General features: G+C 41.9%; 3 protein-coding genes across 15 annotated transcripts in view; 2 read left to right on the top strand and 1 right to left on the bottom strand.

Moving 5' to 3' along the window:
- On the bottom strand, positions 1 to 15191 carry crybb1l3 (crystallin, beta B1, like 3). 6 transcript variants are annotated; one of them, XM_037123424.1, is made up of 7 exons: positions 4286 to 4604; positions 3873 to 3982; positions 2686 to 2759; positions 2476 to 2594; positions 2253 to 2385; positions 1060 to 1202; positions 1 to 964 (listed from the first exon to the last, which is right to left on the bottom strand). In XM_037123424.1, exons 3-7 carry the CDS (start codon positions 2749 to 2751, stop codon positions 796 to 798), a joined length of 630 nt encoding a protein of 209 aa, XP_036979319.1. In that variant the 5' UTR covers positions 2752 to 2759; positions 3873 to 3982; positions 4286 to 4604; the 3' UTR covers positions 1 to 795. The 6 variants fall into 6 exon arrangements, with proteins under 6 accessions (XP_036979319.1, XP_036979354.1, XP_036979336.1 ...); XM_037123459.1 differs by lacking the exons at positions 3873 to 3982; positions 4286 to 4604 and adding an exon at positions 15170 to 15191; XM_037123441.1 differs by lacking the exon at positions 3873 to 3982 and having other exon boundaries at positions 4310 to 4604.
- On the top strand, positions 4688 to 10034 carry cryba1a (crystallin, beta A1a). Of its 7 annotated transcripts, none has more exons than XM_037123482.1 (8): positions 4688 to 6230; positions 6600 to 6764; positions 6941 to 7279; positions 7711 to 7777; positions 7929 to 8047; positions 8277 to 8418; positions 8711 to 8853; positions 9426 to 10034. In XM_037123482.1, the coding sequence occupies exons 4-8, from the start codon at positions 7739 to 7741 to the stop codon at positions 9571 to 9573; spliced, it is 591 nt and encodes a 196-aa protein (XP_036979377.1). In that variant the 5' UTR covers positions 4688 to 6230; positions 6600 to 6764; positions 6941 to 7279; positions 7711 to 7738; the 3' UTR covers positions 9574 to 10034. The 7 variants fall into 7 exon arrangements, with proteins under 7 accessions (XP_036979377.1, XP_036979410.1, XP_036979418.1 ...); XM_037123515.1 differs by having other exon boundaries at positions 4688 to 5599; XM_037123523.1 differs by having other exon boundaries at positions 4688 to 5599; positions 6664 to 6764; positions 6943 to 7279.
- Positions 12077 to 25115, top strand: part of cpda (carboxypeptidase D, a) — a 19119-nt gene continuing 6080 nt past the window's right edge. The window contains exons 1-17 of one of the 2 annotated variants that reach the window (XM_037123393.1): positions 12077 to 12870; positions 13899 to 14146; positions 18700 to 18842; positions 18933 to 19102; positions 19977 to 20383; positions 20465 to 20656; positions 21302 to 21469; positions 21789 to 21898; positions 22101 to 22203; positions 22597 to 22739; positions 22835 to 23004; positions 23124 to 23426; positions 23645 to 23840; positions 24030 to 24165; positions 24294 to 24440; positions 24854 to 24949; positions 25044 to 25108. In XM_037123393.1, coding sequence (XP_036979288.1) covers positions 12218 to 12870; positions 13899 to 14146; positions 18700 to 18842; positions 18933 to 19102; positions 19977 to 20383; positions 20465 to 20656; positions 21302 to 21469; positions 21789 to 21898; positions 22101 to 22203; positions 22597 to 22739; positions 22835 to 23004; positions 23124 to 23426; positions 23645 to 23840; positions 24030 to 24165; positions 24294 to 24440; positions 24854 to 24949; positions 25044 to 25108 — 3450 coding nt within the window. In that variant the 5' untranslated portion in view covers positions 12077 to 12217. The remainder of the gene's footprint in view (positions 12871 to 13898; positions 14147 to 18699; positions 18843 to 18932; positions 19103 to 19976; positions 20384 to 20464; positions 20657 to 21301; positions 21470 to 21788; positions 21899 to 22100; positions 22204 to 22596; positions 22740 to 22834; positions 23005 to 23123; positions 23427 to 23644; positions 23841 to 24029; positions 24166 to 24293; positions 24441 to 24853; positions 24950 to 25043; positions 25109 to 25115) is intronic. The other variant, XM_037123403.1, reaches the window with a different exon arrangement.

Consider the following 25115-nt stretch of genomic DNA (forward strand, 5'->3'; position numbering starts at 1 on the left):
TGCCAGCATCCCTGAGAAAGTGTACAATGCAAATCTCCTGGACAGCCCCCTTAGTGAGCTGAAACAGGGCCAGCCAAAAGATATTCACATCTGCAAAAACACAACCCTGCACGGCCACTGTTTCTGGTTTGATCACAGACTGGCCAGTGCCCTCCTCCGGTCACTGAAATTAGCCTTTTGCTTTGTGACGAGGAGACAGTGCCTCCCTCTGCTTGGCAAACTCACTGCAGGGCATGTGCAGAGCTGAGAGGTGTCCATGGTAGTACTTTGTGAGGAGTGATGTTATAGTTTATCCCTTTACTCTCTAAAAAAAAATCCTGTGGATCCCAGGAGAGGGAGAGCATTTTTTTTTTTTTTTTTTTTTTGGTGAACAGGCTTATTGGCATCATTTCAGCTGGAAACACATAGGCGGTTAAAAATAAAAATTAAATAAAAAGGGGTATGATAGCATTGAAACAAACTAATAAACACAAACTATCAACTTAAATTTGCTAATCCCCTGTAATCCCGCGTTCATAAGTATGATAAATCATATCATATTCCCATGAGGTCTGTAGACAGAGAGCATTGCTACCGTTTTTACAGGTGTTACAGTCGCTCTGGGAGTCTGTGACAATCACTGACGATGCTACACACTCCCAAACCCTACCAGTAAAAGCACTAACAATATTCAAAAGCCGTTAGCTTGTGTGGCTAATTGGCCGTTGAAGAATTTCCGGGGGATGGTAAGCAGCATTGCAAGCCTGGCCCCTTTGCTATTCCCTCCTGTTAGCCCACAGTCTGCTGGACTCCTCTCTATGCAGTCATCTCGAAGCAGCCCCTGCGGTGTGTCTGCATGTCCCTCACCCTGCGGATGGACTGGATCTGGGGGTGGTGGGCTCCCCAGTCATTCCAGTGCTTGTAAGGTCCCATTTCAAACACGTACTGGTAGCCACGGTAGCCGGGGTACTGGTAGCCCACCCAGCTATGTGAGAAAGAAACGCATGTGAGCCAAAAAGTGCTACTTTTACCTTAGTTTTCATTAAAAGCAGGCTACAAGATGACTTGAAAATGACTTACGTTCCGCCGGTGACCTGAATGCTGGCAACACGGTCCTGGAAGCCGTAAGACCACAGGCTTGGGATATCCTCATCACACACCTCCATCTTACGACCCTCAAAGTTTGGGCACTCATACAGGCAAATCTTGTGGTCCTGGGGATCCTGTGAGACACCAACGGCAGAAGTCAGAATCACAAACAAGGAATTTTCCTCGATGTTTTGGTGTATAATAACACACAGTGAGGGGAGTTCTGCTAAAGTCAAGAATCACAAATGAAACGGAACATTTCAATGAAAAAATATGTAAAATATATGCATTTTTTAAAATGAAAAGTGCTGTGTTTTGAAGGAAGATGATGGAAGGTGCAAATTATGAGTGATGGAATTTAACTAAGCACATTTACTCACATATTTCAATTTTTATTCCACTTTATACATCCACTCCCCTGCATATTGGAGGCAAATGTTGTATTTTTTCTCACTACACCAAGTTATAATGCTAGTTACTAGTTGGTTTAAAAACCTCTCTGATTCCAATAAGCAGAAAAATGCTGATTATTGGGTCAGAAAATCAGTTGATCCAGAGTATAGCCCCCCGCCAACAAATCAGTTATTTTCACTCTAATGCCATCTTTAAGTAATACAGTGACAGTGATGTTTGATTGCATTAAAGTAAGTAAGTAAGCAGGTAAGTGAGTCATTCCTATCACATGAAGGATGCTGGGACAACATCTGTGTCAGCTTAGAGGGTCCTTGATGGGGAAAAAAGTTTGATATCCACCGTTGTTAGATGTTGATTTCAAATTTTAGCCAATAAAGAGATTTCAAACGGGAAAAGTCCAGCTAGGGACGCTACAATTGCAAGGACAAATTTATTGTTATGTAATATTGATGATGGATTTGAATACAAAAGTTGTTTTTTTGAAGATAAAACCAAAGCTCTGGGGCAAAAACACTGAATACTTGTCTTGATTTTTTCTAGTCAAATTGAAACATGGCGACATCTCAAGCTAATAAAAGCTTTAATCCAAAAATACTGGCAGTGGAACAAGTCTATAAATACACATGTAACTGCCACCTTAAGAAGCACTTTGCCTTGTGCTTATAGAGGACGGATGAAAGGATAAACAACAGTGATACAAATCTGCACTTGCTGCCACAATAGACAGGAAATGCAGCCCAAGAACAACCAGGAGGCCGATCCCAACTTACCATCCTGACGGGCCTGACCGACATGAAGCGGTCACACCTGTAGCTGTTGGACCAGGTGTCCCAGCGGGGATACTCTCCCTTCTCCAGCATGAACATCTCACCGGTCATGTTCTGCTGCTCATAACCCACCCAGCTAGACAGACAGACAGATAGATATTTTACTTCCAGGGATTGAAGATACATAGCTGTGGCTCATGTTTGATTGGCAGGTGTAATGACTCACGGTCCACACTCCACCCTGATGGAGCCGATTCTCTCGAAACCCTTCTCACACAGGTTACGGCTCTCACCAAACAGGTCCATCCTGCGGCCTTGGAAGTTCTCGAATTCATAGAGGTATATCTGAAAAGTAGAGCGAGTTCAGTGCAATCAGTTCTGATGTCAGATTTTGTCAATGCATCATACATTTTTGTTGTTTTTTTGGTAGAAGTACCTTGTGATTGCGCAGCCCGATGGCAGAGTGGCTGCCAATACTGCCCTGAGCACCTGAGTGAGACATGATCAGATCTGGAGGGAGAAGAAACACAAAGTCAGTGGGCCATTTCCAGTTCACTGAAAGGTTAGGAAGAGGGTAATTAGTCTTTATTGACCGCCGGAATACAAGATGTATACCGTGAGCGATGCGTAAAATGGAAAAGCAAAGTCAATATTTACATCAGCAAATGTCAGACTGAAGCACCCTTTGATATTCAAACATATTAAAAGTCAATATAAGAGATGCTGACGTCTTTCAAAGGTTTCAGATCAGCTCAGATCAATCTCTTGGCTAGAAGGGATCTTTTTTTGTAATTTATTCTTGCTATGAGTGGACGAGCAGAAATGTAATGTCCATCTTTATGAAGGATTTAATAGGTGAACTAACACCAGGCTGAGGAGCAGCGCTCCGCTGCCCCCTCTGGTTGAAAGTTTCTCACCATGACCAAAATCCCTGATGGGTGTGCTGATAAATTTGCTTAGTAACCACACCCACACCCATAACCACAAAGGAGATGTCATAGTGTACGGACACAGCATGGAGCACTATAATACATCACTGCAGCAAGATGAGAAGTTAAACTATTTCAAGTCAACAGAAACAGGGTGTTAAATTGCTGCCTCGAGGTTAAAACATCTTATAAAAAAAGTCCAGCATTCTTTCTTTTATAATTATTTTCATCTATAATGGACCAAACATGAACCTCAAGCCTCAAGGTCATTTTAGGTTTTTGATTTTCCTTTTCTGCTCAGTAAAACTGTTTTATTCAGGTATGTGGAAAGCTGAGGTGCACCTGTTCGATGAGGAATTAAGAGTCCTTCCCCCCGTATTATGTTTTCAATTTAGAAATAAGCATTTTCACATCACTTTAGCTCATTATTAAGACCATAACTGTGAACAAAGAGTTGATAAAGCTAGAGTAGGTAAATAATCAACAACCCAAACACCCACTTAAAAAGCTTAAATGATAAAAGTCCACTGGGGACCAACTGCAGCCATTAGACCATTTTGACTATCTCCTCACTCATTTAAGTCATTTGGCTTAACTGTTGCCCAAATTGGCTTGTGTGCTACAACTAAATCTAATAATGACAGGAATAACTCTGTCAAGGTTTACTGTGTATGTATACTATATCAATAATCACATTTTACTGTTCTGCATGCTCAAATCCTTTGTTTCATCTGATTCTGTCCTCAAAGTGGATTTCCTTCTGTTGATTTGCCAGGACATCCACTGGTGCTTTGTTATTTCCACCTGCCAAGTTCATTCGTTGTACGGACAAAAGATCAGGCACAGTCCCTCATCTTTCTCATCCATCTTACCTCAGGATGACAACACGAGAGCAGCGCTAAAATGTAAAATCACACCAAGCTGCATTTTGTTGATTTACCATCTACTCAGTCCCAAATACAGGTTTTTAAAGAGAAGTCAATCCTTTCTTGATTCTTTCAGCCCAAGTAGTAAACAGGAAAACCACAATATTCCCTTCAACATCCAAAAGTTTTTTAGCAGTTCTCGAAGAGTTAGAAACACCTGAGAGTGGAAACGTACACTTACAATTGCAGGCTGAAACGGACCGACCTTTGGAGAAAGTGATGGACGCCGGCCTTGTGAGCGGGGATATATATATACATTCACAACCAGCCTGAGTCTATAGAGGCAGGATCTTGACTTCTCATTGGCTGGGAGCTGTTTGGAGCATGATGCAGGGGTCAAAGGTCACGCTGCTTATCTGCGCACAAGTCATGCTGACTCGGCGGCCCGTTTTGTTGTCCGGCACCATTGTGGGGGACCGATGACAGTCACTGTCATCAGCAGAAAGTTTGCCTGCCTTTCACACCACACACACGCGTGCACACACACACACACACACACACACACACAGAATTAGTTCTGCAGCTCTCACGCTCTAAATTCTACTTCTATTTTTCTTTTATCCTTCCCTTGTCTCCAGTCTCTCGGTGCTCTAGTTTGTCTTTCGCCTTCATATTTTCTCTCTTTTTCTTTTGATCCTCAGTGCAGCCGGTCCAAGCCTTTGAGCCCCGTGTGTGTAATGTGCTGACTGCAGGAGTGGCATCCATCTCTCTATTGTTTAGACAGGCGACTGTTGGACACTCTTTCGCTTATTGTATACACATACAGATACAACCCCACATACACACTCCGGTCATATGCACACATGCGTTTGTACACGCACAGTGGAATGTGTGCACGCTGACAAAATATTACCTTTTCTGGAAAGCAAGTGATGGAAGATATCATGTGATAACGTTTCTATAAGCAAATGCATTCACAGTTTGTGTTCTGATAACTGATGTAACTGGTGGATCAGTATTGTCTCATGGATCTCTCACACCTGTGGCATTATGATCCTTGTAATGTTTCCAGAACATCAGGATTTCCATTTGATAGGAATTTCTGGCAGGGTTTAACAGTCACAAAAAGCCTGTGGGCAAATGTTTGTGGCATGAAGTTGAAGAACTGATTATTAGAGCACTGAGAAAGAGGCCAGAGGAAATGTCATCTGACATCTATGCAACTTTAGACATTTATTAGATTTACAAGATTACTCTGATTCTAACTTATATAAAACAGGAAACGGAGAACATGCCTTGCTTTCTCAGAGCAATTAGGCCTACGACATCAACTTACAGATGAAGTCAAAATTATGTCATCATCTTTCCGGAGTATCAATTTGCTCGGACACTAACGGAAAGAAGAAAAAGAAACATATAGAGATGTTTTGTTCTGCAGCCAACAAGCTCTCCGACATACTCTTTGTTGACCTGAGTCGAGCAAGCTTCATGCTGAACGCAGGAAGAGACTAATTCAAATTAATCCCATAAAAATCATACAAGAGAGGTGGAGGAAGTAAGAAATATTTTTTGCCAAAGCAAAAGCAGCAATACAACACTGTAGAAATATTGATATAATAAGTGAAAGCCCTTCTTTCAAAATTCATTTTTCAGTTGAATTGATAAATATCAACCGCAAATTAGACAAATATCACAATTTACGGTACTCATTATGCAGAGAGGCTTCTTTCGAAGTGTTATACTTTTATATATTTAATTATCATTTGATTGCATGATCTATTTTCCTCTAACATGTAGTAGAGTACATTGCAAGAAATGAAAATAACTTAAATAAAATACAAATATTTTGACTTTGTGTCGTACAATGCTTAAATTAATGTACGTAGTTATACTCCAAAACTGGAGTAGGATAGTAACATACATGCTAAAAGTTTTAACATTTGATGCATCAGTAATGACATTAAATGTTTGCTAATTCATCAGCCCAGATTATGGGATGTATGTAGCTTTGCAACACAAATAATGGAAATGGTTTATTGGGGTTTAGGGTTTAGACATTGACAGGTGAACTACTGATCCATAAAGAGGCTTGTGTGAAATGTTTGGAAGAATTTTAATTTTGTATTAGATATGAAATCACTGTACTTTGTGGTGGAATAAAAATCTGGACCCTTACTTAAACGAAAGTGAGTGTGAATGATGGCATTTTTCAGCTAATCCAGTACTAAAGAGTGAAACAGTTCATTTAGCTTTTGTAGTACAGTTGGAATATTTCTTTTAATCATTTGATTTACTGCATAGGAAAGTTAGGAATGAAAATGCGAAAAAAATGTGAAAGTGAATTGTAGCTAAAGCTATTAGGCCAATGTAGTGGAGTATAAAGTGTAATATAAATAGAATGCAAGTAAAGTAAAATACCTTGCTAAAGTACTGTTAAAACCATTAAATGAGGTACTCTACAAGGTGAGTTGTCACTGTCTGAGCGGATGTGTGTAAACGTGTAAAAGTGAGAGTTCCTTTGTATGCTCTGGGTGTATGTGTGCCTGCATGAACAGGCCATTGTGTGCCTATCTCTGTCCATGACTGTGTGTGTGCATGACTGAGCATGTGTGTACATAGGAGTGAGTGAAACGGTGGAAGGACCAGAGACGTGAGGTCAGTAGAGGTGGACATGAGGTGCAGACTGGAGACAGAGCACAGCGCAGCGCGGAGAGGACTCAGTAAGATTATCACTCATTTACATGCATTAATACAATTTATGTTTTATTAGACACGTTTGTCATTTTGACTCTTTCAAAGTATCTTCGAAGTAAAAGACACAAAATGTCCTGCTTGTAGGCAGCCATTTCTGTTTTTGTGCTCTACTACTAAACGTGTTTTTCTTTTTTTCCACCAGAGTCACTGGCAGGACCATCCACATCTATGGTGATCTGTTTCCTGGACCAGGCTTTGCCAGGACTTGGTCCAGCCCACTGGTCATGGACCATTTGGAACTTGTGCTTATCTGCACTGGGCACGGTGCCCTGCATCCAGTCCCACTGCGGCGAACTAAAGCCCAGCAGCTCAGTGCTGAACAATGACCGGAGCAGCAATGTGCTGACTCCTGCCCCGACCCACAGGCCCAGCTGCTTTCAGCACCAGCATGTATAAATAGGTCCGTTTACTCCGGGGTCAGGACATCGTTTTTGTGGAGCCCCCTGTGAGCACTGCACCGCTATTCTTTGGGGCCGGTCAGGTAAGCCATCCATCTTAATCCATGCAGCCTATAGACTTGTGCACACCATTGTCACTTTACATTTTTGTGCCTTTTGTCTGTGTTGTTTCTGCTGAGCCACGTAAATGTATAGACTGTGGTCAGACACGCAGATGCATAGACACACTGACCACTGGGAGAACAGACGGCACTGTGCCTACGTCAACAGCTCGCTCCATCAAGTGTGAGCATGAAGTAGCCTCAAGAAAGGTTTCATTCCCAAACATATAGCTCGCAGTGGGTGATTTGTTCTTTTATATAAATCAAGATTCTCTCTAAATCTGTAAAAATAAATCATAAATATAAATATGCCTCACAATAATCATTATCTCTAGTCAGCATGTATGGGGTGAAAGGTTGTTTTTGAGCTGTGTAATGTGTGCTAATGATTCCCTCTGCTCCGTGCACTGAAGGTAAATCAGCACTGAGCAACACAGTAGCATGGCTCTGAATAATCCCACCCCACTGGGACCATGGAAGGTGAGTGTGATACCTTTCCCCGGATGTAATTTAATTTGTGAGCTAATTTCCTGCCTGGCCTGATGATGTCAATGATGTGTGTGTCTGTACACACATCAGTGTGTGCGTGCGGCCTTTGCATACTACATGTATGCATTTGTGTCCTCTCCAGATCACAGTTTATGACCAGGAGAACTTCCAGGGGAAGCGTCTGGAGTTTACCTCAGCCTGCCAGAACATCATGGAGTGTGGCATCGACAACATCCGCTCCCTCAAGGTGGAGTGTGGCGCGTAAGTCCAACAAAGCTTGACCTGTCAGTACGCTGATGTTCTTAAAATTGAGCAACATTTGAATAAAACAAAATATGCTGACCTTGTTTAAAGTATTTAACTATTATATTCAAAAGGTTGCATCTGAAAATACTATACATTTTTCTACAAATTCACTAATATCTGATGATCAGTCTGTTCCTGATGGTGTGTACACGTGTCTGTATGTCCATCTGCTTGTTGCTGACAGCTGGGCAGGATATGAGCACTCCAGCTTCTGTGGACAGCAGTTTGTGTTGGAGAGGGGAGAATATCCTCACTGGGAGTCGTGGAGCGGCAGCAACGCCTACCACATCGAGAGGATGATGTCCTTCCGCCCCATCTGCTCTGCTGTGAGTTCCTGTTTCCTCCTTCACATTAAAAAGCACTAAGTTTGACTCAGAAAAGTGACTCACTTGGGATCAGAACCCTGTTTTCTCTTGTAACGAGCCTAAAGAGTAACTTTGGATGTCCCTCTCAAATTTTATTAAAATTGCAAGTGTATAAGACTTTGTGCTTTCTCCAGTCTCTCTGGAGAGACAGCTATCACAGCCTCCCGGGATATCAACTGTCTTCTTCGATGTAGATACAGTATAACAGATGCTGAATTTTTCCTTATTTTTCATTTGCACCGTGTGCACACAGAACCACAAGGAGTCCAAGATGGTGCTGTTTGAGAAGGAGAACTTCATGGGACGCCAGTGGGAGATAAATGATGACTACCCCTCTCTGCAGGCCATGGGCTGGGGCAACAATGAGATTGGATCTATGCAAGTTCAGAGTGGCTCGTAAGTCATTTCTGCGCCTCATATATTAACCGCCAGGCTGTATTTAAAGCAACATTATGTAGAAAAAAAAGTTACATTATGATACTTTAAATTCCTTATAGGACAATACGACATACACATCAGTAAAAAATGAATGAATCAAAGGACAGCGTTCCTCTTGGATTGCCCAGACAGTGCACACTTTTAACAGCAAAAACCATATTTTATACTGCTAATACTGCTGATCTGTAGACACAGACGCCTTCACCACCACTTGAAACCATTTCTCAGGTGCAGTGCATTGCATATACATTTCAGTATCCATCGCAAACCCATGTCATCACTATATTTGTGACTAATACTGTCTCAACAACACACCGTAAAGGAATTTATGTTAGGATCAACCCCTTGAGAAAGTATAGTTTGAAGTAGGGCGGGCGATATAACCTTAAAATAATATTGCGATACTTGATATAATATATTCCACCATATTTTTCAATTTTAGGCATTTTATGTCATGTGTACACTTCATTTCACTTTCTGTTTAAACAACATGTTCAACCATTAATCACTGTTTCTCCCTCCTCCTCCAGCTGGGTGTGCTACCAGTTTCCAGGTTACCGTGGCTACCAGTACATCATGGAGTGTGACCATCATGGTGGCGAGTACAAACATTACAGAGAGTGGGGCTCCCATGCTCAGTCCTTTCAGGTGCAGTCGCTGCGTCGAATCCAGCAATGAGACCTGCAGCCTCCTCTCCCAGCCTCTCACTCTTTACCTCCTCCACCTCCCTCTCCTCCACCTCCTCCTCCTCCTCCTCCCTTCACCCAGTCATTCCAAGCTTTAACCAGCTCTGTCAGACCTTAGTGAACTAAGGCTGACACCTCCTGGTGCTTCACTATCAAGATGTTTTTGTTTTGTTCTGTTGCCAAATGAAAACAAAGAGAAACGAGATAAAGAGAAAGAAATCAATAAAAAGAAAACACTGAAGAGAAGCCCCTGACTGACGACAGGCCTCATGATGGCAGGGTGGTGATGTCACTCAGAGTGCCTCCTCATATTTGTGGATAAAAATGGTGCTACCAGTGGTCAAAAAAAAAAAAAAAAAAAAAAAGGAATGGGCAACATAAAATAAACAGAAATACAAGAGTCTGCTGCTAAACTTCATGGTGCTCAGTTGTGATTTATTTTCACATTCACACTCGGGCTTCTTCACATTTACAGACAACAGATGCTGCGTTCATGTCACATGTTGGGTCACACAAACTGTTACTCCTTACCCCTCAAAGAAAGGCCACATAAAGCTTTGCCCCGAAGCTGAGAAATACTGTATAAAGTAGAAAAAATATGTCTGGTGTATGGCTATATCACCAACATGACACAACTGGTTAATTATTGTTGATCATAAGCAACAGTTTTCTTTGAGAATGCCTTGTTGAAACACAGGATGAACGCCTGAGTGCATGAGTCACGATTAAAGCAAAACAAACAAGTGAGATGTAATGGTTGCTCCGCCCGATCACACAATAAGAGCTACTGCATAAAGGTTACTGATAACCGATAATGGCATAACAGCACTGCTGAGAGTGTTTTCATTAGGTAATGTGTGGCTGGAAAAAATTCATCTGAAAATACTTATGAAGTGTTTGTGATATTAGTGGGTGGCCATGAGTATCAAAACGTCAATGTGGGCTTCAGTGAAAAAGGGTTCGACATGGTCCAACACATTGACACTGCTGGAGTGTCTGCTCTTCTTTTTTAAAAAATATATAAATCATCATCATATTGTGTGTTGATTCATATAACACATACAGTAAATCTGACACCTACAGCATTAGCTGTACAGTAGCTGTAGCTACTAGCTGCCTTTGGTGAAATTAGCTGAGTTAGCCATGCAGTTAGTGGTCCTAGCTGACTTGAGTCTCCACAGAACTTGGCTCAGCAGCCACAAACTTTTACACAGTATTAAACACTGATATTGCTTCACATTTCGTTTCTTTGTCATAGACCTAAAACATCTATTAATACACTGAAATGAGACAGTAAGGCTGTGTGTTACCATGGAGATGACCCAGAGGAATTGATGGGTTGTCTTTAAATGAAGACCTGTTGTTGTGTAAGAGGACAGTTTGTCCAGTCATTGTTCTCTTATGTGCTTCAAGTTTTATTTTTGTTGCAGACAGCGGGCAAACAGAGCTGTTACACTTCTGCAAATCCCTGGTTTGATTTTAAGGTCATAATTCTTTTTGGATTTGCAGCACTATCTCACACTATCACATATGGATTTATAAAGATCAACAGATCATTAGCTTGAACCCATGAAAAACTGTCACTTACATTTTTCTAATTATTACAGAAAAAGGGGTATTGGGCAACCACTGTTCGACTTTAGTGGGGAAGTTCAAATAATATTCACCATAAATAAAGAGAACTGATATCTTCCCCTGATCATTTGCATCCCCCTTTCAGTGGCTCTGTGCCCACCCCAAGTTTGAACACCACTGGTCTGTCCTTGTTGGCCTCTATACAGCGTATGTGGGTTTGTACAAGTAACGTGCACAAGTCACAACCTGTTTAAGAAGATGCACCAACAAACTATTACAGTACCTTTTACACTCGGCGTGGCACAGGCTTAGAGGCGGATTCCAGTTATTCTTTCAGCTAATGAGCTCAGTTAGAATCCAAAGCTCATTGTTACTGTGCACATACTGTTCTTATGGCTGCACGGTGTACAGGTTTGTGGAACAGAACGGAGGAGACTTGTTGTTCATACTCAACATTGGAACAGAACAAAACTAAATTCAGTCTTAATATTTCAGTCATTGAAGCACTGAATAATGTGTCCTAGTTTTGGGTTTGCCAGGTGTCAAGCGCTTCTTGTGCACCACTCACCACTAGGTGGGACAGCAGTCGGAAGACCTTACACTGTCAGCACATTCAACCCTGTGGTCCGTTGGCTTAAATCCTCAAACTCATTCTCTGGTAGAATGAAAAACGCTTCAACTCACATGTGCAACACTAACTGAGCTATATGTCAAAGCCAGTAATAATAAAAGTGGAACAGTAGCAAACAAAACAAACTCAGACAGGAACAGACCAGACTCCTTAAAATGAATGACCTGTTAAATTGTAGAAATTTGACCAAAAGGGTAAAAGGAAAAAAAAAAAAAGTCTCCTCCGCCCACCCCTGATAAACGTCATCACGGAGCCCCGCCCCCTACGAAGTGAACGGAAGTAGAAGGGAGCAGGCCAGGCGGGCCAGACGGGCTCTGACAGCAAAGATACGTCTGTCGCTGCGGAGACAAACACCCATGAAATATTCAACCCTGTCGTCTGTGCTCTAATTTGAAAGTCCGAATGGTTTGGAAGTAGAAGATACATCAACATGGTACACATCCGGGAGCGTTTCTCGACGAAGCCGAAACTACGGGTGTCACTTTTCGCCTTTCTTCTCCTTCTTGTTTTCTCCCCCGACGGTGACGCCAGGCTGCGCCGGACACGAAGCGTCACCCCCTCGACGGAGGACACGGTAGAAACTTACACCAAATACTACAATTATGTTGAGCTAACCGGACGTTTACAGTCGCTAGCCCAGAAATACCCTCACATAGCTAACCTATCGAGTATAGGTCGGTCTGTGCAGGGCAGGGAGCTCTGGGTGATGCGGATCACCCAGGACCCCAACACGGACTCACCGGGGAAACCCAAATTCAAATACGTCGGGAACATGCACGGCGACGAAACCGTGTCCAGGCAGGTGTTGGTGTACCTGGTGGAGCACCTGCTGACTAAATATGCGGAGGAGCCGCGTATCTCTGAGCTGGTGAACAACACGGATATTTACATCATGCCCAGCATGAACCCGGACGGCTTTGAGAAGTCCGTGGAGGGGGACTGCAGCGGAGAGAACGGGGGCCGGAACAATGCCAAGAACCTGGACCTCAACAGGAGCTTCCCCGACCAGTTCGATGGCACGACTGTCAACTCAGACAGTGTCCCCGAGGTCATGGCTGTGATCAGGTGGATCCAGGAGAAAAAGTGAGTCTCCTCGGAGTTGTTGTGAGGTCGTTTTGCCCAGAGCACAGGCAGGAAGAGGTTTCAGTAAACCTGACACTCACACTAGCACCTCTCAGTGTCTTCTCAGTGCAGGAGAGTGACAAACATCCTCTGTCGATGAGAAACTCAATAGTCTGTCCTCTTTCATACGGACCTCAGAGGGAGCAGATGAGATGGAGTGTGAGACCGAGCAGAGCTGAAATCACCAGTTTTTAATGTAGAAAATTAACCAACAGCTACGAGGAGGAAAAGTAGTTGCCATCCATTTTTATAGTCAAGTAATCCTTTCAGTCGTTTTTCTGGCAAAAATGTCAAACATTTGATGGCTCCGGCATCTTAAATGTATGAATTTCCTGTTTTTTCTTAGTTGTTTTTAGGGCGGTAAATGAAGATTCTTTGGGTTTTTGGACTCTTTGTTGTTTTAAATACTAACCAACTAATTCTGAAAATTATCTGCAGATTAATTTGATATGATGATTATTGTTACTGTATCCAAAAAGCCATAAATGCCCCAAAAATCTTTTAAAAAATATGGCCAAACCAATGGTTAATGATAATAGTCGTTAACTGCAGCCCTGGCTTTGCAAATATTTGTGTCAATGAATAACTTCTCTTCCGTCTTTATTTTCACCCCAGGGTTTGACAGAGATTGTGTTCATAATCACGTCAGCAAGAACAACCACCTTGGGTGCTTAGTGCTGAGGTTTAATGGTGTGAACAATGGGAATTTCTCTCTAAGCAGCTTCACATTTCTTTATAATATCTGCTTTTCATTGGGACCCTTCTGCAGATTTGTCTGTGCATAACCTTTCAAAGGACAAGACTTCAGTTTTTCTACTTAATGCTTACAGAAATCTCACATATGATGACATCCCAAAAGCAGCTCTAATGTCAGAGATGGGAGACAGACCCCACAAAATACAAAATGCTTTCTTAAGTTAGCCCGAGGGTCATATGATTCTTGTTGATTATTTTAAGACTGCATCTAAAATGTTTAATTGTCTCTGTAGATTTGTGCTGTCAGGGAACCTGCATGGTGGCACTGTGGTTGCCAGCTACCCTTTTGATGACTCAGCCTCCCACCAGCAACAGGGACACTACAGCCAGTCAGAGGACGACAGTCTATTTCGATACTTGGCCCTGGTGTATTCCAGCAACCACCCTGTGATGAAGACTGGTCAGCCCAACTGCCCCGATGCCATGGAAGAAAAATTTAAAGATGGCATCACCAATGGGGCGAACTGGTATGACGTGCCTGGTAAGACAATGCATAATAAATTGGGTTTTATTGACTTTGATGCAGTAGTTGAGAGCAGAGGATATGAGCCGGAGTCTTTTTTCAGAGTTCATCCTGGTCTCATCCTATACAGTATGTGTCATATGTTGTCAGTGAGCCTTCTCACTTCTTGTTATAGACGTAAAACATCTGCTAATACCTTGAAATGAGACACTAAGGCTGTGTGTTGCCATGGAGATGGCCAAGAGGAATTGACAGGTTGTGTCTTTGAATGAAGACCTGTTGTAAGAGGACAGCTTGTCTAGTCATTGTTCTCTCATGTGCTTCAAGTTTTGTATTTGTTGTAGACAGCAGGCAAACAGAGCTGTTTAATGTGTTTGTAGGAGGGGCGTCACATTTCCTGACAACTGTCACTTACATTTTTCTAATTTTTAGATAGAAAGGGGTCCGACCACTGTTTGACTTCCCTCACCCTCGCTTACCCTCCCAGTTTGGTTGCAAGTGGAAAACCCTCTTCCTGAACAAATCATTAAAGGATATCTAAAAAAAGAAACACCCAACATCTCATTAGAGTTTCCTTTGGTACCGGTCACTTGTTTGTCTTAAGACAAAGGATAAGTGTCTGGAAATGCAGCTGCAGGCTACTGGGAAGCTTGCTGTATTGTCTTAGAAGTGTTGTTTATTTACTTTGGATGTGCCCAAAAAAACTGTTGGAAGAATCGCTTATACTTTTATTTTGAGGAACCAAAAAGAAAACTTATTTCAATTGAATGTTGATTTAGAATTGAATTAGGGCATGCCTAGTTTGTTGTGTTGGTCTAAACCAGTGGTTCTCAACATTTTTCTGTCATGCCCTCTTCACAACAGAGCCAAAGTTTGAACACCACTGGTCTGTCCTCTGTTGCTGCTTGATATCTCCCCATCTGAGGGCCAGGAATGTAACTTGTTATTGTTGGCCTGTATGCAGCGTATGAAGGTTTGCACAAGTAACGTGCACAAGTTACAACCTGTTTGAGAGGATGCACCAACAAATGATTACAGTACCTTTTACACTCCGTGTAGTACAGCTGAGGCTGTTGTCATGCATGGGTTTTCTCCCACTATGTAGTAAGTGTTCATCAAAATGCTTAGAGGTGGATTCCAGTTATTCTTTCAGCTAATGAGCTCAGTTAGAATCCAAAGTTCATTGTTACTGTGCACATATTGTTCCCATGGCTGCACGGTGTACAGGTTTGTAGAACAGAACGCAGCAGACTTATTCTTCTTACTCAACATTGGAACGGAACAAAACTAATTTCAGTCTCCTAATATTTCAGTCATTGAAACACTGAATAGTGTGTCCTAGTTTTGGGTTTGCCAGAAGTCAAAACACTGAAAAATGTTTCAGCTCAAAATGTGCATGATTTACTGTGTTTGTATGTCAAAGCCAATGATAAAAAAAATGCGAGGGCAGTAGAACACCTTACACTGTCGGCACATTCAACCCTGTGGTCCGTTGCGTTAAATCCTGGGATTCATATGTAAGGTGTATGTAACCACATTCTCTGATAGAGGATAGTTTATTTTTCTTAGTGAACTCCTCTTCATTCGGGTTCAGAATCAGCTCTGTTCACATCACTTGTGCAGAAACTTGATCAGCACACTTTTGTTTTGCGACGGGCTGTGAGGTGGTGATGTCAGTGTCTGCAGCTTCAGGTTACCGCACTGCTTTTCCCGTTGAGATTCGCTTTGTTGTAGTAAATTATATGTAAAGACGGTCTTTCTTCCAATTGGTGATTTCCCATGGATTAGCATGCACATGAGCACCTTGTTTGCTCCTGTGCTTTTCTTCTTATCTTGTTTCCTTTGGTAAACGTGTCAGATGTTTAGTGTGTGTATTTCCCGATTTCATTAGTGGTGCCAGCTACTCCATGTGCAGGTACCAGTTTTTTGCTCACAAATAATAATTTGGTCATTCAAATTCCGTTGAATTTATTGTTGTATTTATTGATCCACCAGGACAAGAGGAGAAATCTACAGGCTGAAGCAAAAGTCATTTATTTAAAAGCTGCTCCGATTTAATTTATCTGCATCCTCCCCCAAAGTTTTTATAATGTAGGCAGTTGAACTGACTCCAAGTTTTAGGTTTTTTTTAAAAATAATCATCTGTCTTAATTGAAGATTTTCTGTGTTGTTGCTGCAGTTTCTCAACTGAAACATTCAGTAATCTGGTAGAGAACGCTGTAATAAATGCCAGTTAATAAAACTTTTTTGCAGCAATACTCTCCACATTTAATCACTTAATAATACGAATGGACAATGACTGTATCTGTCTGTGACATCTGAGTGGATGAAATGTCACTTCTAAATCTGGGCTAATGGCAGATGATGGAAACGGCCAGGACATTGTAGTGACATAATGAGTGACCCTGGCAGAACGCCAGGACCAGGAGTCAGGGACAGGAGGTTTTTTGTATGTCAGTCAGGGCTTGAAATAATGATTCAGCATAACATGTTATCTGGACTCATAATCTTTTGGCACAGTCTTGCCTCAGACAGCATCGTTTACTTTTGAACTGTAACTGTCAGCACATAACTAGAGCACTTTGTTGTCGTTAAAAAAGGCATATTGTCAGTTGTATATTTTTCTTCCTCGTGTCTTGGGTTGTGCCCACTTTGTAATGTTTCTTGTGTTCAAAGTCTAAACTGTTTCTGGGTCATGTGTTCATACCTTAAGGCCTAAGTTTTTGTAATCCTGTGTGTGTTGAAAGATACATGTCACTGTCTGTAGACATTTAAGAGAACAAGGTCTAGAATATAATTTTACTGTATGGAAATACAGCTGTATTACCGTGATAATGTGAGGCCTCGGAGTGCCTGTGAACACTCTGATCTCTGATAGCAACTGCTGATTGTCACATGACAGTATTTACTTTCTCTGGTAGCATTTCCTCTTCCCCATCAAAGAAATGCTTGACTACAAGGGGTATTTTTCATTGCATAAAAAAGCTCTAAATCCTTGAAGTTATCCTTTCTTCTAAACATCCCTGTGCTTTTACCAGATTTTGGCTTCATTATCTGGCCTGAGGTTTCCTGCTAAGTTCAGGGTGTGTCGCTGGATCCGGTACATAGACAGGATATTTAAGGTTGGGGCCCTCTGTAGTCTGACTGTGTTTGTCATGCTTTATCAGCATGTGGGAGGTGTTTACTTTGAGTGAGCGATGCTTGATTCAGTTCAGACTGCTTAAAGTAACTAAACACGGGGTGACATCTAACGTCTTATGACCCGGACATAAGGGCTTTTTAGGGCTTTGGTCTGTTTGTCACGTTGTTGGGGCCAGGTAAAGATTTCCAGAGCTCTTCTCTGGCATTATTTGCTCATCATTAACAGGTTTGGTTTGGTTGACATAGCATACTGCTGCCACCACAGGGGTAAAACCTCTGATGAATTACCCTGACACACATTCAAAATAAGCTCAGAGGGCAGGGCTCTCTGCTAATGTTTATACCCAAAAGTTTACCATTGATGGATTACCCAAGGGCATACAAGGGGATGCCCCTTCTGTATTTATTAAATCTGTTATCTGTTCTGACAGTGAATCTAGTCAGATGAGCTGCTAAGGTTTTATTATGTCTTCCGAAGTTGCTCTTTACAGTTTCCAGTGAATGACCTGGCAGACAGCTGCCCTCGCTAAGTTCCAGACCGAACAGCTGTCGCTTGACCGGGAATGACTCAGACAGACCTCTGTGTTTGTGGTCGAGGGTATATTTCGGTACGCCTGCCCTCAGAGCCAAGGCGTATACCACATCACATACTGCAGCATTTCTTCTTAGCTTGTGAGGGATGCATTGTAATTTTCTTTATTGTGCTTCCTCAAGTCAAGTCAGTTATGACTTTCAAGAGGATCTCAGCGTCTCAGACAGTTGGTATGAATGTCTGGAAGTTTAACCACATGGTCGGCACAAGAGGTGGAATTGTCACACTTACACTTTGTTCATTGATAGTCCAGCACTATATGTGAGAATTTATTAAGATAGGTTGCATCTGTCGTGGTGTGGTCCATGTCTCCCTCATTGAAACTGCTTGGTTGCTGGTTGCTTTGCAGAAGTTATTTGTCAGTGTTTGTTGCTGCGCGAGTCTTTTCACTTTGACTGCAAAAAAGTGGCAAATAGTGGCTGTTTGATTGGGTTCCTGTAGACACCCAGCAGGCAGTCATGGCAACCCTCCTTCTGTCGCTCCAGTGGGACGGCCAGCCACACAGCCGGCTCTCCTGTGTATCTTTCTGTTTGCCTTAGTTGAGGGGGCTAGGTTGACTGGCAGACTGCTCATGTCATGGCTTATTGCCACATTATACACTATCTTGAAACTGTGCCGTTGAGGAGACGTCAACCTTTCCAGACTTCTTTTTTTTGTCAGTCAATTGGCCTTGCACCAGTGGGGGTCACACATAGGGAGGTAGGGCATAGATAAGATTTGACTACATCCTGTTTTTTCTGCATTGAGACACATCCTTCTCTCTTGTATAACATATGATTGAATGTGTTATGCCATCTTTAGCATTATTGGTTTATTACATTGCTGGCCTGTCTTCTAGGAGGGATGCAGGACTACAACTACCTCTATGGAAACTGTCTGGAAATCACCATGGAGCTAAGCTGCTGCAAATATCCTCTTGCTGCTCAGCTCCATAATGAATGGGATCTGAATAGGGAATCTCTGGTAGCCTATATTGAAAAGGTAAAGGGTGTTTTTTGATTATTAATTGAAAAGAAATATACGATTATTGGTCAACACGTCCTTGGTATTTACATTGCTGATGTCTTCCAGGTCCATATAGGTGTCCGTGGCTACGTGAAAGAGGCGCTAAATGGAGCAGCTCTCACTAATGTCAGCATTGTGGTGACAGGCATTCACCACAACCTGACCACAGGAAAATATGGGGACTACTACCGCCTCCTACTCCCAGGAACATACAATATCACAGCTGTGGCTACAGGGTGAGTATCACCATTAACCTTCCTTCGATGATTAAGCAGGTTTTCATTAATAGAGGTTATACATTAAAGAGCGAAACCAAAGTCAGGTTTCAGATTTCATGACAGTGACCAATGACAGACAAGTAAGCGGTGTGTAACTGGCCGCTTGTCGCCAGATCACAATGAATAAAGCAAAATTTGTAATCTGCCCCTTCAGCCTATAAGACAATGAAGCTCTGTCTCGAGGTCTCCATTGTGTACTGAAGAACAACACAATATCGGTTACTTCCTCTTTGGAGTTTCAGAGCACCTCTTTGTCATTGAACTGAAGAATAATGTGTTTCACAAGTTCACTGGTGAATGACTTCCTGGTACAGAGACTTCAAGCTGGAGTGAGTGATTCAGAAGAAACATAGTTTATATTTCTCGCTCCTAGGGCATGGTGTTTGATGATCAACAACAATAATTAACCATTTTTATGCAGAATCACTCACCCCACCTTTTAAAGGACTGGTGTTTTTATGTTATGGTATTTGTGATGTCTAATCAAGCTACTTCCTGGTTATTTTAAGGTGGTAGTAAAGTCCTGAATTATGCAGTGTTCATGTACCTATACTGTGGGGGCTTGTCTCATTGTTTCAACCACAGTTTCTTACCGAAAATATTTTTACACTTCTCATGATTAAAGATGTCTAAGTATGTACAGTACCACTATTTATTATGTTTATTATAAATGGCAACATGCCATGCACCATGTATTGGCATACACATGTACAAAATTAAACTTGATGTTTCCAGCAGCAACCACCTGCTTTAACCAGACAGTCAACCTCATCGGTGCCCATAATTTTTCCTTTGGGAAACCCTGAACATGTGTATTGTTTCACGCCCACAGGTACACACCAATGACAGTCTACAGTGTCCAGGTCTTGGAGGGCAAAGCCACAGAATGTAACTTTACCTTAGCACCTTTGGTCAGTGAGGCAGCAGGTAGCACCACCACACACTTCATGCCATCCACCGATGAACCAAACATCCCCACCACCACCAGCGCCAGCTTTTCTAACTCCACACAGACCCGGGTGTTTCCTGCTGAGGCAAACAGCCCTCCACTGCCTGAACACCTGCCCATCCAGCCCCAGGTATTTCGGCACCACAACTACGCAGACATGGAACTGTTCTTACGCAAGTACAGCAGCGAGTTCCCCTCTATTGTCCATCTGTACTCAGTCGGTCGCTCAGTTGAACAGCGGGAGCTCTATGTGATGGTCATTTCAGACAACCCCACAGTCCATGAGCACGGTATGTCTGACACAGATACTTAATGTAGTTGCTTCCTTTGTTTTTCCTTCAATTCATGTCCTTTTTTTGTTTCCTCATCAGGTGAGCCAGAGTTTAAGTATGTGGCCAACATGCATGGTAATGAAGTGGTGGGTCGAGAGTTAATGCTTAACCTCATCGAGTATCTGTGCCGTAACTATGGTACTGACCTGGAGGTCACTAAGTTGGTCAACAATACCCGCATTCACATCATGCCCTCTATGAACCCAGATGGCTATGAGGCATCCACTGAAGGTAAGAGAAAAGGAAGAAGCTCTTACACAGGCAACAACACAGTAACACTATCTGCACAGTAGTAAAGTAAGGCTTGTGACATTGTGGCAAGTATTTTGGTATATATGGCACACAGGCATTTCATTTATAGCTTTGGATACATGAGAAAAGGTGTACTGTTACAAGACCTGACCAGTAATTTGATCACTTGAGTAACGGCCCTTGTTTGCTCTGTATGCCGCCAAGAAAGCTATCAAACTTGCAGCCAAGAGAGGGCTGCAAAGTGACCAGACCACTTTAATATGAAGGGGAAATACTTGTTAATCACAAAGAAATAGGCAATACAGTGTTTCCTACACACAGACGTCACACTGTAATAAGTATTTTTTCTGTGTTATTTTTGTGTTATTTTTGGCATTTAGGCTGTTCTTGTCATTTACTTCCATTCACTTCATAGTCAGACCATTTTGTCTGTATCGATTCTACATAAGTATGTGGAAGTTTCATGAAACATGTGCTACTTATCATGTACCATAATCTTTTAACTGATAGCCTGCTGATGTGTAACTGGAAGTATAGGTGGTGATGAGAATGTAGACATCTTTGAGCAGCAACATGCCTTGGTTACAAATTCATATTTCAACATTTGCACTTATTTCCTCACAGGTGATGTAAAGGGCACCAAAGGGCGCAACAACAGCAACAATTTTGACCTGAATCGCAACTTCCCCGACCAGTTTGCCACCATCACAGATCCCAGACAGCCAGAGACTGTGGCTGTGATGAACTGGCTTAAGAGCAACCCCTTCGTCCTGTCGGCCAACCTACATGGAGGTAAGATTTTGTTTTGAGCTTTTAGGGCCCGAAATTGTAATCTTTCAGTGGCACTGTCACATTTTTAATAAGGATAGTCTGTTTATCATGTTTGCTGTTTTATATATTGTGTTTGTCTTTACATGTTTTGTGTTTTTTCTTATGAAAATCTTGAGTAGAAAGTCATTTTGTTGTTCTTGAATTAGAAAAACAATACTCGATACCTCATTTGATACTAGCAGCGAAGGAGAAATAAAGTCCTTGGCAGACAAAATATAACTTTTTTTTTTTTTTGTTTTTAACTGGTTTTCTCATTTGTTCTGTGTGTTGTGGAATCTAGGTTCCTTGGTGGTCAACTACCCCTATGATGATGACAAAAAAGGGGTATCTCAGTACAGTCCGTCACCTGATGACAAAGTCTTTCAGCAGGTTTCTCGGGCCTACTCACAGGTAACCAGACACTGCATGTCTGCAGGTTTGAGTAATGTCTCCCTGTGGTTTCATGGTGTAACTGAAAACAAAATTAGGGCTGACAAAAGCCATCAGCTTTTTGTGAAATCAGTGATGAAATGACTGGAAATGAAAAGATTTGAAAACATGACAACAAAAGTACTCATTGTTGAGTTCTAACTTGTGTGTGATGTGTGTGCAGGAGAATCCTCTGATGCACAATGGACACCCTTGTGAGGAACTTTACCCTGATGAATATTTTGAGGACGGCATCACCAACGGTGCCCAGTGGTACAATGTTCCTGGTATGCCTACATTTTTTCACCCTCCTTTGTTCCTCACCACATTAATTTTGTTTTTCACAGGAGATCAACCGAGGCTTGTTTTTGTATGAGAGATTTTCAGTTCTTTGCTTTGAAATTAGGAAAGTTATTTTGATTGAGAAGATACAGTTTTCCCACATGTCAAACTTTGAAACTTAGATTGATGTTTATGTTTTATGTACAAGTTTAGTCAGTTGGTTTGTCTGCAAATGGAATATTTTGTCAAATTGTCTGATTTGAGTCAGATCTTTTAAATTAAATGATTTTTTTCAAGTGATGCCTGATTTAGAATTGAAATCAAGACGTATTCTGCACATACCGAAGCGGCTTTAAATTGAAGCTTTCATGACTAAAACTCACCTTTTTCTTCTCCAGGTGGCATGCAGGACTGGAACTATTTAAACACAAACTGTTTTGAGGTGACCATCGAGCTGGGCTGTGTGAAGTACCCGCTGGCCAGGGACCTGCCACAATACTGGGAACAAAATCGACGATCCTTGCTTCAGTTCATACACCAGGTGATAAACACAAATCTTAACATGAACCTGAAGTTTCTCCTCACTCTAATCAGTTTTGCGTCTACTCACATTTACATGACAATCTGCCTTTGTAGGTCCACCATGGAATAAAGGGCACTGTCTCTGACAGCAGGGATGGTACAGGAATTCCCAATGCCACCATTAGTATGGAGGGTATAGACCACAACGTCACCACAGCTCATACTGGAGACTACTGGAGGCTGCTGGTCCCTGGGACTTACTCTATCACTGCCTCTGCCCATGGGTGAGATTTGGAATTTTTAAAAATAAAGAACAAACAAATTACCATGACGTTTCCATACATTTCCCTGCGGCTACTTTCCCTCATTTCCAGAGCTATAATTAACTTTCTCTGTCGTCCAGATATAAATCTGTGAGGACCTACGCCACAGTCCAAAAGGATGGAGTGGAGGTGGTGGACTTCAGACTTACCCGTGTACACTCAGACTCTAATGGCCAGCCAATTGAGGGCCCCCAGCCCACCAAGAACCCATCTGATAAGGAGTTTGAGAGCTTAATCAAGGACCTCTCTCTAGGCCAGGGTTTGGAGAAGCTGGTCAGGGACACAGCCACAGAAAAAAGCTTCCGCTATCAACGTTACAAAGAGCTGTCCGCCTTCCTCAGAGGCCTCACTCTTAACTTTCCCCAAATTACATCTTTACACAGGTAGGGAGACTTGATATTTCCCCAAGCCCCATATTTGAAATTATCAACATAATTTTCGTTTATAGGTACACAAATGTTTGACATAATATCTGTAATAACCTTTGAATGCCAAATGTAAATCCATAATCGATGTGGGCCACATCTGCTCTGTGTTTCATACCGTCAGTTATCTTGATAATCCTGATGTGTATTTCTGATTTCTTGTCTTCTGTGTCCAGTTTGGGTCAAAGTGTAGAGTTTCGAACCATTTGGGCTCTTGAAATCTCCAACAAACCAGGGGAAGCTGAACCATCTGAGCCCAAGATCCGTTTTGTGGCAGGGATTCATGGCAATGCCCCAGTGGGCACTGAGCTGCTGCTGGAGTTTGCTGCCTGCCTGTGTATCAACTATGGGAAGAACCCAGCCATCACCAGGGTGAGTCCTAGGACCACTTTAGGAAATGCATTGTATTATATCCTGTATTTATAAACTTAAACCCTTTCAAAAGTAAAAATCAGAGAAATTTGCACTCTCAAATCTGGAACTAGGTTCAGTCAGTTGTGTAATCTTGTTTTACACAGTCCTAGTAGATAAAGTATATGGTTCTCCATTTCCCTTACCTAGCTTGTCAATGAGACTCGGATTGTCATCGTGCCCTCCATCAACCCGGATGGGCGAGAACAGTCTGTTGAGAAGCAGTGCACCTCCACCCAGGGCTTGGCCAATGCTCATGGCAAGGATCTGGACACTGATTTCTTTGGTCAGTTGTATGGATTTGTTGTGTGTACTGTTAAACCGAGGCACAGAGATGAGAAGAAACAAAGACATGTCATTGATTATACCGATTATTGCCGTAGATTATATAAAATTGTTTTCTTCCTTTTCTAGGCAATGCATCTCAGCGTGTTGTAGAGAGTCAACCTGAGACCAGAGCGATGATGGACTTGATTCTGGACAAGGGCTACACTCTGTCTGTAGCCCTTGATGGAGGGGCCCTTGTTGCTACCTACCCCTACGACAAGCCTGTTCAGTCTGGTAACGCCACTATGCAGAAAGCTGCTTTGAATACTTATTGAAAAAAATAATAAAAAGAATCTGCTTTTTTAGGTTATATCGTTTACAGAATATTGACATGTTGACTGATTATTAGATTTTATTATATATATAATATTATATTTTATATATTATATTATATTATATTATATTATATTATATTATATTATATTTCTTGCCCTACTATTGATAAAGCTACAAAACCAGTGCAAGTAAATAGTCACCTTTGTTCTTTGTATACTGACATACTTCTCCTCTCAGCTTTTCATTATATAATAGCAGTTTTCCAAGCTTTGAACAAATAATCCACCATCTCAACACTGATTACTGTTAAACATTTCTTGATGGTACTAAATGTGGCTGTGCGGTTTTATTTAATCTTTATTTTTCTCCAGTTGAAAATGAGGGTACATTGAAGTACTTGGCAAGTGTTTATGCCAACAACCACCCCAAGATGCACCTCGGGACTGGATGTTCAAATAATGGGCAGGGTATGTCATTGAAGTACTATGAATAATTCTTGTTATATTGGTCATTCATGAGATGAAAGCGGTTGAAAAACAATGGAACTTTTCTGTTGCTCAGTAGGCAACATCCCAGATGGAGTCATGAGGGCAGCAGAGAGGCTAAGTCACATGGGGAGCATGAAGGTTAGTC

The sequence above is a fragment of the Acanthopagrus latus genome, chromosome 2, assembly GCF_904848185.1.
Source record: "Acanthopagrus latus isolate v.2019 chromosome 2, fAcaLat1.1, whole genome shotgun sequence".
Lineage (NCBI taxonomy): Eukaryota > Metazoa > Chordata > Actinopteri > Spariformes > Sparidae > Acanthopagrus > Acanthopagrus latus.